The sequence below is a fragment of the Danio rerio genome, chromosome 16, assembly GCF_049306965.1.
Source record: "Danio rerio strain Tuebingen ecotype United States chromosome 16, GRCz12tu, whole genome shotgun sequence".
Taxonomy (NCBI): domain Eukaryota; kingdom Metazoa; phylum Chordata; class Actinopteri; order Cypriniformes; family Danionidae; genus Danio; species Danio rerio.
The window spans coordinates 19,797,075-19,816,241 of record NC_133191.1 but is presented as its reverse complement, the minus strand read 5'-3'; the positions used below and the strand labels follow the sequence as shown (position 1 = coordinate 19,816,241).

General features: G+C 43.1%; 2 protein-coding genes across 2 annotated transcripts in view; both read left to right on the top strand.

Annotated features, from left to right (window-relative positions):
* LOC101883025 (uncharacterized) overlaps nt 1–10,298 on the top strand; it is a 44,756-nt gene extending 34,458 nt beyond the window's left edge. Inside the window, exon 6 of the mRNA XM_073925460.1 lies at nt 8,262–10,298. Coding sequence (XP_073781561.1) covers nt 8,262–8,278 — 17 coding nt within the window. The 3' untranslated portion in view covers nt 8,279–10,298. The remainder of the gene's footprint in view (nt 1–8,261) is intronic.
* LOC141378071 (uncharacterized) overlaps nt 1–19,167 on the top strand; it is a 502,199-nt gene that overhangs the window by 433,294 nt on the left and 49,738 nt on the right. The gene's annotated exons all lie outside the window — the stretch shown is intronic.

Genomic DNA, 19,167 nt, shown 5'->3' with positions numbered 1-19,167 from the left:
AAAACAGTTTGACAGTGATAGCTAGGCCCAGCCTGACACTCTTTACGGCGATCTGGATTAACTCTATTTGAGTAGGGGAACAGACACACGAACAACGTTGTGGAGTTCCATAATACACCTGAAAAGTATTTGCCAACTTCTGTCTCAACATGAACTGACACAATAACACTTTTCTGTAGGATTCGCCACAACCCCAACTTCTCTATGTAGGCAAGAACAACATCTCTTTGTGGAATTGCTAACTCCCTAAACTGGAATTAAATTAGCCAGCCGTCGAGAAATTAGAGAATACAAGTCCTTTGTAGATAAAGTGAAAACAATGGTACGTTAACTACTTTGGTGAATGTGTGGGGTGAGAATGCCAGACCAAATGAAAGAACCCTGTACGCCTTGCCCCTGAAGGCGAAACTCAGGAACTTTCTGTGACTTTAAAGGATGGATATGTGAAAAACCAGCCCTCAGACTGTATTTGTTCCACTATGGTGCTGATAGTCATTGTATTGAACATCAGCGTTTGATCAGAGCAATTTAGTCATCTTAATATATATATATATATATATATATATATATATATATATATATATATATATATATATATATATATATATATATTAGTGCTGTCAATCGATTAAAAAAATTAAATAAATAATCGCAGTTCTAATAAAAAAAAAAATGAATCCCGATTAATCGCATTTAAATGACTGAAACTTGTAATTTTGTCTATTTGAGTGTAAAATTAATGTAAACGCAAGACAAATACTATTTAAATTCAAAATATAATTCATTCTTAGAATTTTTGTTTAACTTTAACACAGATTTCTTCATGTAAAAAACATACCCACAATAAACCATCAAGATCCTGGCTTGACAGCCATTTTTATTACAGAAATTAAAACACAGGCATGTTAATGCCATTTGAATTTCAAAACAATCAATGCTAATAAAGAAAACATTTATTTCCATATTGGATTCTAAGTGGACTGCAAAAAAATGCCAAAATACAGGCATTGCAGATATGGAAAATTATAATAAAAATAAAAAAGTATTGAAAATCTGTGCATGCCCTTGGATAGGTTTACCAACTCCAATTCTATAAAAGCACAAAAGCCATATATATAGGAAATAACGAGAGTTGACAAATTAAAAAAAACTAATCTTTTTTTTTGTTATTAAAATAAAATTATAATCCACACTGGAAATGTGGGTTTTGAGGGAGCCTAATAAATAATTAACATGACAAAAACTGCCTGCTGACGCACACAGTTAATGTGGATTAATAAAATAAAGATAAAAAATGAAAGCAATGTGTCAGAGACCCTAAAATTTTTTTAACTCAACAATGAAACATCAAATGTAGCTAAAAGATTTACATTGTCAATCAAATGAACTTAAACAATAAAAAAATGCAACAAATATTTGTTTGGGCAGAACTACTAAAATAAATGTAAATAAAGTTGCTGAAGTTGCACACTAGTTTGTCTTGTATAAATATTATTGTCACATTAAGCCTACATAATGCTGATGATCAAAAACACAATGTTATGATATCTCATGCGCTTGTCTTCTGACCGAGCACATCTTAAAAGGCATGACTGACACCCCTCGGAGATTTAGAAGCGGACATTCTTTATCATTTGTAAAATAAAGACTTGCAGGTTAAGGAAACAGCATTATAGGAGGAAGTTGCCGCGGCCTTGGTGCAGATTAAAAGTTTTAAAAAAGTATATGTTGTTGTGTAAGTTGAATATTAGACCACTCACAGGCTGGCTTTAACAATATATGTTTTTTTAATATCAACTTAACTCATACCATAGTGCTCTCTTACAGCATCGCAAGCTTTCCCTTGTTTCCTATTCTCTCTATCATTTACTTGAGGAACTTGACTGACACTCATTCTAGCCAATAGTAACATGGAATGTCCTGCTTGTATAACATCATTGGCTTAGAGTTAAACACAAACATTACATATGTGTAAGGACAGATAGGTAACTAGATAGAATAGACAGGAATATATTGATATGTGCCCCGCTGCAGAGTGAAGACGCAATAGCCTGCTCTCCCGCGGCGCGAACCCATGCATGAGAAACAGGCGTGACTCTTGGCTATTTTGACGAATGCACACCTACGTTACACAGAACCCAACATGGAAGATTGTGATTGGGTCAGCCCAATGTCAATAAAGAAAAGAACCAATGGGCTGCAAATTATGTCACACAGGCGCTCTGTCTGGAAAAGAAACATCTTACTTTCAGAGCGTGACAGACAGCTCACAGCACCGTCAGTCATTGAGGCAGAAAGACATGACAGTCTGCTAAGTGTTTTATGGGCCGACCAGATCATTGGCCATAGTACATGACGGACTTTGTCTCCCGAGAGCGCTGCTTCCCACCCCAACTGTTTTTGGCGGCTGAATGGATGCGATGCACTCTCTTGCCTCACACAATGCTGAGCAGATAAACTGGCTTGCGGCTGGGGTTGGTCCCGCCTAACCGCCCCAGAAGAACGGTTTCTTAGGGAAGGAAGCTCCCGTAGGAGCCCCACCCCCCTCTGCCCGCTCAACAGATTCTCTAATGAACCAACGGGCAAAATGGGGGCGTCAAGGAAGAGACATTTGTTCTCTTTCTTGATATCGGACTGATTTGCCCACAAATGTCCCTGTGAACATCCATTTTTATGGCACAGAGAGACAGAGCCTGAAGAAGTTCCTTTTGAACGATAACAGGCCTCACCCATCCCATAGGCGTCCTTCGGACAGTCTTTTTGGTATGATTGTATAATTACATAGTATGTAAACAACTGGCCAGTTGACCTATTACCACATACACTTTACCAATCAGAGCTGATGTTATTATTTTAATAGGCTTTGATGGCAAAGCAGAGTCTTTGCTGATGATAACTTCCTTGTAATCTAAGCAAGCCATAGCTGAATAAATGGCTAATCATACAAGCAATGTGAGACCTGCTTCTGGTAAATACTTCCCTGTGCAGGTACTCATTAAAAATTAGACCCCTTATATTTATAATAATAATAATTATTATAATTATGTTCTATATGATAATGTATGTTATATAATAATATTTTATAGGGGATTAATTCAAGCAACACATGCTTAATCTCAGCCAGTTCTTCATATTTGGGGCATAATGGAGGGAACAACCATTTTGGCCCCAACGGCCTTCCATACTCTCAACTCCCTCGGAAGCAGAGGCGGAGCCACAATCCCACAGTGCGAGAGAAAAGGCAACCGTAGCAGGTGTCCGGCTCGCGCTGAAAGGATGCCGATCTGGAGGACAAAGAGGAGAAGAAAACCCTCGAGTTTTGTCTCCTTCTTAACCTTCAGATCGAGCTGATTCCCTACAAAATCATGCACCGCTCGGCCGCAGCGCGAGCGGGAATGAGCCTTGGGAAACACCAGGCCCGGATTAAGAACTCAGGGGCCCCTGGGCACATTATGTTGTAGGGCCCCCTACCTGGCCGCACCCCAATAGTTGAATTTAAAAAATAAGAATAATATAATAATTTTTAAATAAAATGAACCTATAATTTGTTGCCCACATATTTAAATAAATGATATATAGTACATATGTATTTATAGTCTGCAAAGATTTAAATAATTTTTCAAAGCATTAAATAAAAATACTAATAAAACTACATATATATATATATATATATATATATATATATATATATATATATATATATATATACATATACATATATATATATATATATATATATATATATATATATATATTTTTTTTTTTTTTTAAAGGGTATTTTAGTGTATTGCTTTTACAAACTTATAAAGCATATTATTGCCATGACACTTGTGACTTTATATCACATTTGCATTATTTTTAAAAAATGTTTCTTTCCTGTTAAAAATAAATATATTTCCAATCTGATATGTAATGGGGAGAAAAAAAAGTAGCACAAGTTCAACTGATGGTGGATTCGAACCGATGTTATGTATAATCGCGTCAAAAGTTGATGCCGTGTGCCTTACAAGGTGCGCCACTGCGGCTGTATTATTTCACTGCTCTTTACTCATCTTGTCTCTATCAATCAGGCATCGATAGGCGTAAACCCTGAATAGCTTAGTCCAACTAGATGCGCTATTTGCAATTAGCCTAAAAAGACACTCCGAAATTGTCTTTTTTTCTCCCCCCTCGCAGGAGCCCCTAGTGCGCACGGGCCCCTGGGCCTGTGCCCATAAGGCCCATTGGTTAATCCGGCCCTGGGAAACACTTTCACAGCACTCTCGAGGACTAATTGTATTTGCTCCTGGTCAAAGGCACTGCGCACACACATAAATCGTGCATGTCCTAATCTATGGTTACACAAGGACACCGCAGGATTTAAATTATATTTCTTAAATAGCCTATTATTTTTAATATTGATGCAAAAAGAGAGCGTGTGTGTGCTTGTAAGTAGGAGGAAAAAGACTCATGTGTCTGAGTGAAGAGAGAAAAAGCTGAAGTTGTTTGCTTCCGTGGTGCTTTTATACCTCCTCGTCTGACGTCACACACACACACACACACACACACACACACACACACACACACACACACACACACACACACACGGTCCCGGTCCCGCCAATTAAATTGGATTGATTTCACCTGTGCTTTAGGAGGTTATAAGAGAGGGATTGACAGCATAGAGTTCCCTGCAGGGGAACTAACCATTTTTCTGTCTTCCACAAAATTGCTTTCTTTTCACTTGAAAATTGTTAAAACATGTTAAAAATGCATGCAGTTGTTGTTTAAAACAAAAAGCATGATGAGTTTCATTGGTTGAGGCAGTTTTTAAAATCACTTTGAGATTTTGGCCTGGAAAACTTATATTACAGCGTGAGAAGCAAGAATACAGCTGCAGAGCTCAAATCTAACCATTTTTCTGTCTTCCTCAAAATATCTTTTTTTTTCACTTGAAAACTGTTAAAACATGTTTAAAATCCATGCAATTGTTGTTTAAAACAAAAAGATGATGAGTTTTATTGGTTTAGGCAGTTTTTATCACTGTGATTTTGGCCTGGAAAAATCTCTGGTTACTAAACTAACCCTCATTCCCCGAGGAGGGGAACGGAAAGGCTATAAGTGGATTTCATTTCAGAAAGCCAGTCATCTGAAAGAGTATATAACGGGCCAATGAAATGCCAAATAAGTTGGCAGCGTAAGCTTGCGCACCTGTGGCTTATTGCAATCAACTCTGCATATAAGCACAGGGAAAGCAAGGCAACGCTATCCTTTTAAGTTTAAGAGACTGACACTTACAGCTAAGGAACAATCATTATGGTGAAGCTATATAATATTTTCGTTTCCCTCCTTATGGGCTGACCAGCGGGCAGACCTACAATATAATGGGCCAGCAAATGACTCCTCTGCTGAGTCAGTGCTGGGGGCCTCTGAGGAATCTGCAGGGCTCACCTAAGCGGGGAACTTTACTGAAAGATGAAAAGGCACACGTATCTCCGTGTTAAAGACAATAGCGCAGCAAGCGTGTTTCAACACCTTAACTGAGTTGTTTCCTCAATCACCAAGGGTTACCTATACCCTTGAGGAAAACGGCTCAACTCGCAGATTGTACAACCTTGCAAATGTCTTAGGTGTCGCCCAGCCCGCAGCTCTACAGATGTCTGTTAGAGCAATGGTTCTCAAAGTGGGGGTCGCGGGACAATTCAGGGGGGTCGCCTGGTGGTTTCCAAAAATCTATTTATTTTTATTAAACCATAAGAATTACCATATTTTATCCATAACCTTCTGAAGAGAAAAAAATAGTCGTTTATACCATATATAGTTACTATAGTAGCTTATAGTTACTATTTCTATTGGATTGCAAACCCTGGGGTGATTGCATTGTATTAAAGACACAGCAATAGCGTCAGATGCAGCAGATTTCATAACACCTGGTTAAACTTTGTGGCCCATTCACAGCTCTCATACATAAAAAAAAATTAAAAGAAGAATACACTTGGGTCCATTGGTGTGTGTGTGCCATTGCATGCAAAGTTTCTGTATTTATAACCACCTCAGAGGATATTGGGGGTCACGAGTCACTGGCATTGTCATTTTGGGGGTCGCGGCCTGAAAAGTTTGGGAACCCCTGTGTTAGAGAAGCGCCGCATGCACGTGCCCAAGAGGATGCGATGCTCCGAGTGGAGTGCGGACGCACCCCTGGGGGACACGGCTCACCCTGGCTCTGATAAACAAGGGAGATGGCATCCACTAACCAGTGGGCCAACCTCTGTTTCGATACGGCTCTTCCCTGCTGCCGACCGTCATAGCAGACGAAGAGCTGCTCAGAAGATCTAAGCTCTGAGTGTGGTCCAGCTAAATTCGCAAAGCACGAACTGGACAAGTAAAGAAGGGGCTGGGTCTGCCTCCTCCGGGGGCAGCGCTTGCAGGCTCACTACCTGGTCTTTAAACGGTGTGGTAGGAACCTTGGGCACATATCCCGGGCAAGGTCTCAGGAAAACGAAAGTGTAAGCCGGCCTGAATTACAGGCACGAGTCACTGACCGAAAAATGCCTCTAGGTCCCCGACGCTCTTAATCGATATCAACGCAACCAGCAGAGCTATCTTTAGGGAAAGAAATCTAACGATACTGAGTCAAGTGGTTCAAAGGGATCTGTACTCAGGCTCGTGAGAACAAGGGCGAGATACCAAGAGGGCATGAGAGGGAGGCGGGGTGGATTAATTCACATAGTGCCTCTGAGGAACCGGATGATGAGGTTATGCCTTCCCTCGACGCTGCCAGACACCGCGTCATGAGAGCGGAGATGGCAGCCACGTAACCTTGAGTGTGGAGGGTGACAGCCTGCTCTCCAGCTTCTCTTGAAGTAAAATAGTGAATAGACTCCACTTCAGGGCATAGTCAGGCTCGAGGAGGGGGCTCTAGCCCAAGTGACGGTATTAACCACTGCAATCGGTAGGTTACCTAAGTCTTCCTCGCGTCTAAGGACCACACGTGGAGCTTCCAAAGATCGGGGCGAGATGGTGCCAGATGGTGCCCTATCCCTGAGAGAGTAGGTCCTCTCACAAAGGGATCTGCCAGGGGAGGGCCGTCGCAAGGAGGGAGAGCTCTGACATCCAGGTCCGGTTGGGCCAGAGGGGCGCAACCGGCAAAAGCTGTTCCTCATCCTCCCTGACCATGCACAGTAACTGCGTTAGCATGCTCACTGGGCGAAACGCATATTTGCGCATGCCCCGAGGCAGGCTGTGGGCCAGTGCATCCATGCTGAGATAGCCCTCGGTCAGGGAAAAGAACAACTGGCAATGAGCGTTCTCGGGGGAAGCAAACAGATCCATCTGGGCTTCCCCGAATCGCACCCATATCAGCTGAACAGACTCGAGGTGGAGTCTCCATTCTCTGGGACGTAAAGGCTGCCGTGAGAACGCATCGGCTGCACGGTTGAGCTTGCCTGGAATGTGAATGACGCTCATCGATTTTAGCTGCGGATGACTCCAGAGGAGCAGATGGCAGGTGAGCTGAGACATGCGATGAGAGCGAATACTTTCATGTTCTGTTCCTTGTCTTTCAATCAGCAATTGAGTCAGTGGGTCTTGATTTCAAAAGATGGATTTATTGTTAGACAATAAAAACGAGAGCCTAACAGACAAACAAATGTCTCTCCATAAACCTCTGCCTCTCTGTGTCCCTGTCTTGCTTTTATACATGCAGTGTTGCAGACTTTCCCCACAGATATGGTGTTGTGTTGTAAACCTGCTATATTTTTGTGTTACGTCCTTTTAGATGTTAATACAGTAGATGATATAACTTGATGATATAACTTGCAGTAGATGATATAACATACAATAGTTTAATGTGTGTGACAAGTGGACGGAGAAAGAAATGAACTAAAATCAAATATCACTGCAATTATTTGTTGCCCATACTTCCAGTGAAACCAGTAAAAATATATTATACAGTGAAAGAAAAATATTTACTATGATTAAATGATGAATTACCTGGGGGGAGAGGAAGTAGTTGAATGTGCTTAAATTAAAGAAATAAATATAACAAAACTCAGTAACTGTTTTCACCAAACTAAACTAAATATATTGTAGCGAGTATACTGATGCCACGTGTCCCTGGTCCCGGATTCACCCCAGCTGGCACCTCATCAGCACTGGATCACTCACACCTGGAGCTCATCAGCCAGAGAGGCATAAAAGCCAGCCCTACACAGGAGGAAGACAAGTTTCATTCACTGATGACTCCCTGCGCTAACGCTTGTGTCTCTCTGTCTCTCCCACAGCAGACTCCAGCTTGTGACGTCCCAGCACTCGAACTCTCACTATCCTTCACCTTCTCCCCGGAGCACCAGAGCACCACTACTAAGAAGAGCACCATATTTTCACCCCTTTACACTTTGTAAAAAAAGCACCCTCCGGGGACTTGTTTGTAACCAACGCTACTGTGTATGTGTTTTCCCTCTGCCTCGCTACAACTGGTGGAGAATGCGGGCATTGCAGAGGAAAAAATTCAGAAGAAACACTTACCAGTAAGAAGAAATAACCGCTGAATTTTTCTTTGTGTTACAGACAGGCATCCGCTCTCTCTCTCTCCCACTCACGCTCCCTCTTACTCGGCTGTCAACATCCCGTAGCCATGTCACTGGAAGAGGTAGTACTCCACCTAGCAGAGATCTCCAGAAAACTGCAAACCATCACTGAGCAGCTTACAGCCAGACAGGACAGACTGAAACAACAGCTCCGCCAGGTGGCCAGATACACCCGATTCCTGAAGTGAGTGCGCATAGCCACATCAAAAAACTCCGACCTGGATGATACTGACGCATACTTACACACATTCGAAGTGATTGCCGAGAGAGAATGCTGGCCGAAGGAAAGCTGGGCGAGGATGTTGGCTCCATTCCTCACTGGAGAAGTTCAACGAGCTTATTTCGCATTTGAGACACCTAAAAATGAAGACTACAAAGCGTTATACTAGCCAGAATGGGGTTCTTTCCCATCAGCGAAGTGCAGCAATTCTCACAATGGTCTTGTGATGAGAAACAGCCGGTACGTACCCAAGCAGCTCAACTTTCTCGTCTGGGGAGACTACGGCTGTTGGGAGGAGATCCCTTGGCGATCCAGGTCGCTGAGAAAGTGGTGATAGAGAAGATGTTGCGGGCTTTGCCCCGACGTTTACGCACTCTTACCCGCATGAGAAATCCTGAATCATTGGCCACCCTGGTGGAGGTGGGGGAGCTGGCTGAAGCTTACGTTGCCAGAGATACGGGGGAGAGAGCGGCTCTGCCACCCCGGAGGGTGAACGCACCATGGCGACCAGGGGTGGACTGGCCATCTGGCAATTCTGGCAAATGCCAGAAGGGCCGGACCATTTTTTAAATGTGGGCCGGTCAGGTTTTTTTTTTTTTTTTAATATGTATTGTTTTTACATGCTTTTACAAGCTTTTATCTCTTACAAGATGTTATATTATGATGATGATAATAATAATAATAATAATAAATGTTGTGCATTTTGGTCCAATCGGCGACGGCCGGCTGGTTTTGAGAGGGGCCGACCCAATCTGAGGTGACGCGGACGTAATCAAAATCTAGCAAGAATGTAAAACAAACAAAAAGTGCCACACAAGCGAATTGTCAGAGATGTACCGTAAAAAAGAAAAGGCGGTGCCGAAAACCTCAGAGAAAGAGCGCAAAAGGGCTCTAAAATCAGACGCTGCCAAATGCATAAAGTTACTAAAATATTCTCGAACATTCGGCTGCTGCGTCGAAGGACAGTAGTGCGGTAGAGGAGGTAAGAAAACAGAAAATGTACTTCTAAGTCATTATACTAAAACATACCAAGTAAATGTCTCGCCATTCATGCTACTTCTGGCAGTTTGTGACAGTGCATTAAACACAGTGAACTACCTTGTGTTTAACATTTGTCAGCTTAACGTAGAACTCCCGCACATTTTAATATGTCATTATCAGCAGTTAACGTGATTTCTGGTATACAGACTGCTGTATGCTACTTGGAATATATTCTAACATGCAAAAGAACCTAAAGCTATAGCCACAGTACTGTATGCATTTGTTGTGAACTCTGAATACATAGCTAGTTATTAAACTAATACATTAAATACATGCATAGGTTACAGTACATAATCATCTCATTGTCAGGGAAAATGAGATTCAATCTATCCAGAATTATTTTGACTCTTAATTCTTTCCACAAAGTTTCCAACAAGTACTGAGTATGCAAGTGCTAGCAATCACTTTGGGTATCCTTGTGGGTTGGTGTGGTCTACAACAAATTAAAATAAACAAATTAAGTGAATCAGAAAAAAAAATAATACAAATAAAGATACTAAAACACTTCCATGTACAATCAACAAGTGGTATGAGATCACTGATTGCCAGAAACACTTCAAAATAGAAGCTCATGTGAGCCATTTTAACACTGTGGCTCTATTTAAAAATAAATTAACCCTTATGATAGGAGCCTGTGAATGTGTATCACACACACCTTTACACACAAATGGAGGTGCAGCACTAGCAACACTTCAGCATGATTTCACAAATAACTATATATCATGAAGGATAAAAAATGTACAAATCTACTGGTACACACAAATATTGCTGCTTTTTTCATTTTTGCTTTATATTCTATTCATTTCGGTGCTACTGTTATAACTTAATTGTATTAATTTGTATACAGGGTTTCCGCAGGGTCTTAAAAAGTCTTAAATTAAAACAAAAAACAAAATATTAGGCCTTAAATAGTCTTAAGTTCACTGAAATATTGTGTTGTAGGTCTTAAATCATTTTAAACTGTTCTTATTGCCCTCTATCCAAGTAAAGCTACCCAATCTGGCCAAATCAGTTTTTTTATTGCAAAAAGATTCACTTTGAAACAGCTGTTACATTATTTTCAGCAAATTCTCCAAATTAAATTCCCTAATCATGGAAGAAAAAATAAAGCAACACATCCCTTTACATGTTCTTCAATTAATACAAAAACTTTTTACTAAAGTTACCAGACCATTAGAAAAAAATCCTTTGTGTTTAGCCCTGTATAAGTCTAAAATTTTATTCATAATGGTCTTAAAAGGGTCTTGAAATGTTTTAAATTTGATTTGACTAAACCTGCAGAAACCCTGTTATTCAAATGTTCAGAGCAGTCAGTAAGAAAACATTTTGCTGCAATCTTTACATCCTATACTGTGTTTATTAACTAGGGTGTTGCCAATACCAGTGCTGTGAGAAATGATGCTAAGGTGGGCCTAGCAGAGACAGGGAGGAGTGTGGTAGAGGTAGAAAAAAAAAACATTACACACTGTACTTTGGGTTAGTAGTTAACTCTACAGTAGAGGTGAACACATGACAAAAAATGTAGTTAAGTCTAAATAGTTACATTTGAACTTAACTGTAGAATAGGCCATAATTGTTAATATTATTCTTTAGGTCACCTGTAATTGTTCATAAGCACATATTTATTAAAAACTAGAATGAGTCAAGCCTAGCAAAAGCAGTGATTCAAATAATGATAACACAGTGACTGCAGAGACCAGCAAAAAGCATGGACACAATAAGACTCAGGCAAGAGTGAGGAACAAGTATAATCTCAGACAGCCATACAGGCATATTAAAATTGCAGAGTTACAGAGTTAAAATGGATGAGAAGATGTAAAATCAGACAATGAGAAGCCAACATAGTCTATGGACCGTGGCAATAAAGAACAACACTTCAGAGAATGACAAGTATAGTTATTTGTGAATAAAAGTATGCTGAATGTAGTGCTACATGTCCATTTGTGTGTAAAGGTGTGTGTGTGTGTGTGATACACATTTACAGGTTACTCCTATCATAAATAGCAGACAAATGGTAAACAGACAGCACACAGACTTTAAATTATTTTAATTTAGTTTTACTGTATTTATGAATTTGTTATAAACGGGTTGTTTTTCTTCCAGTCACATACATTAAATGTTTAAATATCTATTATATATATGGTACTGCTTATATTATTTCACTATCTGTACACCAATATAAGTAGTAAATGTGCATGTCTGTCGGTGGGGCTGTGTCGGTGTGGTCATGTGGGCTGGTGTGGCTACAGTGCCAGGGCTGAATTTTGGTCCAGTCCGCCCCTGATGGCGACCGGTGGAGGGCACAGCGCGGCCAGGCAGCAGACCAACGTTCCCCAGCCCGATGGACGAGCCGATGATCACAGAGCCGACGTCACACTCAACTCCAGCCCGGGTTGCGTAGTCCACCGCAACATCCCTCTCGAAGCTCCCACCCGAAATATCTTTCTAGAAGGGAAAACACAAACAGGCACGTTGGACACAGGAAGCAACATCACTCTGGTTCACCCCAAAATTTTAAAACACCCCTGCGAAAGCAAAGCACAGATCCCAATCATGTGCGTGCACAGAGATACACGTTATGTACCTGCACAGAGGGTATTAGCTATTGCAGCTAAACCAGGTAGCTGGTCCATAGAAGTCGGAGTGGCTCCTTCTGGGCAGAGACTGGCCAGGGTTCGACGACCTCCTCGCCTACCATCATGCTCAATCGGCTCGTCCTAAAAAGAAGAGCAAGACACGGGCTAATGGGACCGCAAACCAGCATTGATGGCCACCGAGAGCGATAAAAGGGCTGAGTCATCAACATCTGCTAATTTAGATTTTGATCTGTTTCAACAGATAACCGCAGGAGGTGACTTTGGGAGAGCGCAACAGGAAGACGAAACGCTCAAACACTGCTGGCCACAAGTGAGAATCATTGATGGTAATAAACGGTTTCCCAGCCCACACCCTCTCCTACATTTTATAGTTCAAAATGGTCTGCTGTACTGTGTCGTAGAGAGGCGGGGGGAAAAGAAGACATTACTGGTCGTCCCAAGGACCAAGAGGGAGACGGTTCTAGAAGACCTTTGCCACCTCCTCAAGGTAAATCAGATAAAAACATAAGTATACCATCCACAGACTGACGGCCTTGTAGAGAGGTTTAACAAGACGCTGAAGCAGATGCTACGCCGGGTGGTGGCAGAGGATGGGCGCGACTGGGGCCTCATGATCAAGTACGTGTTATTTGGAATCAGAGAAGTCCCCCAGGCCTCCACAGGCTTCACGCCCTTTGAACTTCTGTTTGGCCGCCAACCCCATGGGCTGTTGGACGTGGCTCATCAGGCCTGGGAGCAGGAGCCAGCCCCCCAGCGGTCGGTGATTAAACATGTACGGGACATGAGAGAACGCTTCGAGAAAGTCATGTCCATCGTCAAGCAACACCTGACCGAAGCCCAGTGCGCCCAACAGAGATTATATAACCGGCCCTCCCAACTCAGGAAGTTCCACCCAGGAGACAAGGTGATGATCCTAATACCCACCACAACCTCGAAGTTCCTCGCATCCTGGAAGGGACCGTATACGGTGGTGGAAAGGGTAGGGCCAGTAAACTATCGAGTCCGTCAGCCGGGACGAAGACGGGAAGAACAGCTATATCACATCAACCTTATGAAGAAGTGGGTTGCAGCTCCAGGCCACCTAGTGGCCTTCACCGAAGAAAGTTTCCTCGTACTCCACATAGGTGAGCAACTCTCACCTAACCAGAAGGCGGAGCTGCAAGCCTTGGTTGGTCAGTTCAAGGATGCGTTCTTGGAGAAACCGGGCCGAACCACCATCAACCAGCATATATTATCACTCCACCTGGCACCATCGTCCAGCAGAGGCCTTATCGAGTACCAATGGCTCGCCGGCTGACTATCAACAAGGAAATCCAAAAGATGAGACAGTTAGGGATCATCGAGCCATCCCGTAGCCCGTGGTCCAGCCCAGTAGTGATGGTCATCAAACCTGATGGCACCATCTGTTTCTGCAGCGACTTCAGGAAACTCAATGAGATCTCCAAGTTCGTTGAATACCCCATGCCTCAGGTGGACGAGCTGCTGGATAGGCTGGGTGGAGCTTGATTCATCTCCACCATGGACCTCACCAAAGGCTACTGGCAATTACCGCTCAGTGAACAGGCTAAGAAGAAAACTGCCTTCTCCACACCCGGTGGGCACAGGCAATACTGGGTTCTTCCCTTCGGGCTCCACGGGGCCCCAGTCACATTCCAACGAATGATGAACATCCTGCTGAGGCCCCACCAGCCATATGCAGCAGTATATTTGGAAGATCTCATCATCCACTTCGAGTCATGGGAGGAACACCTATCCCGGTTATGGAGGGTGCTCTTAGATCTTCGATGGGCTGGGCTCACAGCTAATCCCAAGAAATGCCACCTGGGGCTAGCCAAAGCCAAATACCTCGGGTTACACATTAGAAGAGGTCTTATACAGCCACAACAGAACAAGGTCAGAGCACTACAAGAAACTCCACAACCAACCACCAAGACCCAGGTACGTGCATTTCTGGGGTTAGCGGGCTACTATAGATGTTTTATACCTAACTTCTCATCCATAGCCAGCCCACTGACAGACCTGACCAGAAAGGGGCAGCCAGAGAGGATAAAGTGGGACAAGGAAGCAGAAGACCCGTTCCAAGCCCTGATGACGGCCCTCACATCCTTACCGGTACTGCACGCACCTGACTTTGGCTGCCCCTTCATCCTACAAACGGATGCTTCCGACTGGGGTCTGGGCGCGGTCCTCTCCCAGGTTCACGGCGATGAAGAACACCCCATCATGTACGTGAGCTACAAGCTTACCCCTGCAGAGACCCGGTATGCAACGGTGGAGAAGGAGGCCCTGGTGATCAAGTGGGCAATCCTGGAGCTCAGATACTATTGCTGCGTCCCAAATGGCACACTATACACTATGCACTCATGCACTATGTACTTATGCACTTACACACTCAACAGGATAGTATATGTATAAGGTGGTGTCCCAAATGGCACACTAATGTTTTTTTTACTAAGCGGAAATTCAAACCGTTTCCCTAATGACGTTTGACGGTTGCCAAATCAGTGAAATAAACAACAGAATTATCAAATAATACCTGCCATGAGTATTGCCGCATTCACCATCGGGAGGCGCTATAATCACTCTCGTTGGAGAAATTTGCTTTCACCATCCAAAATAAATAAAGTTATCCAACATGTGCGTCCGATAGCTCCGCCCCTTCCGCTACGTATGCAAACCTGCGGTCGTTGAGTGCGTGAAGTGTCCATCATTACACACTTCATTTTAGCGGCTGAATGAGTGCATCATCCGGGTAATTAAAGTGCACTTATGATTTTTAGAGTTTTCAGTGTGAACACACTACTTACACTGTTTATACTACAAAATGGCGTAGAATAGTGCATAAGTATGCGATTTGGGACGCAGCTTATCTTCTAGGCAGGAAGTTAACCCTGGTGACCGACCACGCCCCACTACAATGGATGGTCACCAGGTGATTCCTGTCACTCCAGGATTTTAACTTTGACGTTCAGCATCTAGCAGGGGCCTCCCACGGAAATGCTGACGGTCTCTCAAGACTATGGTCAGGATGGGCAGGTCTGTCTAAACATTCACCCCCTCTCTCAACACTCTACCTTTTCTCCGCAGAAAAACCAGGATCAGGATGACACTAAGGAGCGGGAGAATGTAGCGAGTATACTGATGCCACGTCTCCCTGGTCCCGAATTCACCCCAGCTGGCACCTCATCAGCACCGGATCGCTCACAGCTGGAGCTCATCAGCCAGAGAGGCATAAAAGCCAGCCCTACACAGGAGGAAGACAAGCTTCATTCACTGATGACTCCATGCGCTATCGCTTGTATGATTGTGGAGAGGTAAGCATGATGGAACACCCAATAAAGGGGGAGAGCATGCTCAGAGCCCGGATCTCATCGGGCCATTAGAGCGATCCGCACGCGGGCACCGGTTTGCATTAGTTCTGGTGGATTATGCAACCCAATACCCGGAAGCAGTCGCGCTCCGTAACATCTCGGCAAAGAGCGATGCGAAGGCGCTGTTTTAGATAATCTCTCGAGTGGGAATCCCCAAGGAGATTCTCACTGATCAAGGCACCGCGTTCATGTCACGCACGATGCGCGAGCTTTACGGATTATTGGGCATTAAATCTATTCGCACCAGCATTTATCACCCACAAACAGACGGGCTGGTGGAAAGATTTAATCGCACATGTAGCACTTTTAGATTTGGACCAGCACTATTAGTACCACAATATATTTAGGTTCCACAGGAGTAGCTCAATGAAGGATGAGGGAGTTGAACAATTAACTGATTTATTGCAGAAAACTCACAATAAACAATTTAAACATCAATGAAGTACTCCAATAAGAAAATAAAATAAAATAAATGAGCTGAAAGAAAAAAATGAAAAGCTTCCAAATTAAATGAAATAACACAATACACTCGTTTGGTCGATGTGCTTTTTTTAGACGGATGCTCCTGTACGTAATTGAGTCAAAGTTCAATATTAGTTCCTCAATGTGGTATACGAACCAAACAGTCCAACAGTCAGGTCCCAAAACTTCACGTGAATGCTTCTGCTCCTTGGATGTAGGTGCGTTGAATAGATGGAATATTCCTACCGGTACCGATGAAATAGATTAATCTCCTTATCGGCTGGATTAACGAACAATTCAGCTGATCAGCTCACACTGTAACAGATCTCGCAGCTGGCCACACCACTTTCATGATCGTTACACTCACTGAGCTGGGCTCGCCATCTTTTGTTCCATCTTAATTCTCAACAGAAAAAAAAACAATCTACACAGTGTAGAAAAAACAAATGTTCAGTTCTTAATGTAGTGTAACCAATATCCACAAATATACTTTGTATGCACTAAATTATTTCTCAAACATGTTTCAAAATGAATTGCATTATATAACACAACATTATGAGTGTTAAGAGCATTACATAGTTGTTCCAGCTTTCATTTTCTTTTTAACATATCCTTTTTTTGTTATAAATTAAGGTTGGATAAAAATACCCAATTATACACTCAATTCAATTATATTATTTTGTTTTTATATGAATATTTAGACATTAGTGTATAGTTACACACAGCGTACAATTTGCACATAGCTTAAACTAATCATACTTAGCTCTTTACAGATGCAAACACAATAGCATCAATGCAAACAATCATAACAACATCAAAATGTCTCATAACTCTTATACCAAGAATGATTAAAATACTATATTATCAAATTCCTCCCCTCCCCGATTGTTTTTTTTAAATAGATTGCATTCATTTAATAACGAAAACTTCTGCTTAGCTCCAGTTAATGATTAACAAAAGTAACTAGCTAACGATTGCTCACTCACCGGAGAAAGATCAAAATCATCAAAAGTGTAGTTCAGTCGATGTTTTAAGTGATGAGTAAAGATTAACTTCTAAATTAAAATAAACGAAAATACAGCAAAATTCACTGGTTTATATAAACTCAAAGCTCTCCCGCGTGCATGTTCGGGAACATTCACTGACTGTGTCCACAAAAGCAAAGGAAAACTGGCTTTCTCTCTAGAAGTTGGGGAGCGCCCTCTACAGGAACCCATAGGTAACTACACTGTTTGGTAAACCCATTTCTATGGGGGTTACACACGCTTAAATCAATGATCCTTAAATTCGTTCACGAGGACGCGAAAAATTGGGATAAGTGGTTGGAGCCTTTATTATTTGCTGTGCGTGAGGTTCCCAAAGACTCCGTGGGGTTTTCCCCCTTCGAGCTTCTCTACGGCAGACAGCCCAGAGGGGTTTTGGATGTCGTTAGAGAGGCTTGGGAGGACAAGCCTTCTAAAAGTAAAAATGAAATTCAATATATCCTGGACCTTAGAGCAAAACTCCACACACTGGGGCGACTCTCTACAGAGAATTTGCTTAAGGCTCAGGATGACCAACGCCGGCGATATGATAAGGGCACTAAACTCCGTGAATTTTCACAGGGAGATAAAGTAGTTGTACTGCTACCCACTTCCAGCTCTAAATTACTCGCCAAGTGGCAAGGGCCATTTGTGGTCACACGACGAGTCAGTGATCTCGATTACGAGGTGGTTCGTTTGGACAGGGCTGACTCGCGTCAGATTTATCACGTTAATCTGCTTAAGCAGTGGAGGAAGCCAGAGGATGTGGCTCTGGCTACGCTTGTTACTGACCTGGGGCCGGAGAGTTCCGGCCGAGAACGGCCGAGCGCTCTGGTCACCGGGGGCGATAATCTCTCAGCGAGCCAGCTCCTTGTCATCCGGCACCTATAATGTGAGTACTCTGACGTGTTTTCGCCCCTGCCCGGTCGTACTAACCTGATTCAGCACCATATCAAGACCGAACCGAGCGTGGTCGTTAGGACCCGGCCGTATCGCCTACCTGAACACAAGAAAAAAGTGATTCAGGAAGAATTGAGTAATATGTTGAAAATGGGAGTAGTAGAAGAATCCCACAGCGACTGGGCCAGCCCGATTGTCTTGGTACCTAAAACGGACGGCTCGGTCCGGTTCTGTGTGGATTATCGCAAGGTGAATGCTGTGTCGAAATTCGACGCTTATCCAATGCCACGTATTGACGAGTTTCTCGACCGGTTAGGTGCTGCTCGATATTACTCGACATTGGATTTAACGAAGGGCTATTGGCAGATCCCCTTATCTTCAATATCCCGCGAAAAAACAGCCTTCACTACGCCTTTTGGATTGTACCAATTTGTGACTCTTCCCTTCGGGCTGTTCGGGGCGCCGGTGACGTTTCAGCGCCTAATGGATAAAATACTCGGCTCTCACACAGCATATGCCGCTGCTTATTTAGACAACATCATCATTTACAGTAACGATTGGCAGCGGCATATGCAACATCTGAGGGCGGTATTGTCAGCGCTGAGACGGGCCGGGCTCACAGCCAACCCACGGAAGTGTGCAATTGGGCATGTGGAGGTAAGGTATCTGGGCTTCCACTTAGGTCACGGGCAGGTGCAGCCCCAAATTGATAAGACTGCAGCCATTGCAACCTGTCCGAGACTCAAGACCAAAAAGGAGGCGAGAGTTTTTAGGGCTGGCAGGATATTATAGGCGTTTTGTCCCTAATTATTTGGCCCTTGTCAGCCCTTTGACTGATCTCACTAAAAAGGAGGGACCGGATACCGTCCAATGGTCGGAGCAATGCCAACAGGCCTTCTCGAAGGTGAAATCTATACTTTGTGGGGGGCTGCTATTGCACGCTCCTGATTTTACATTAGCCTCAAGCTTAGTTAAAGTGAGGCTATG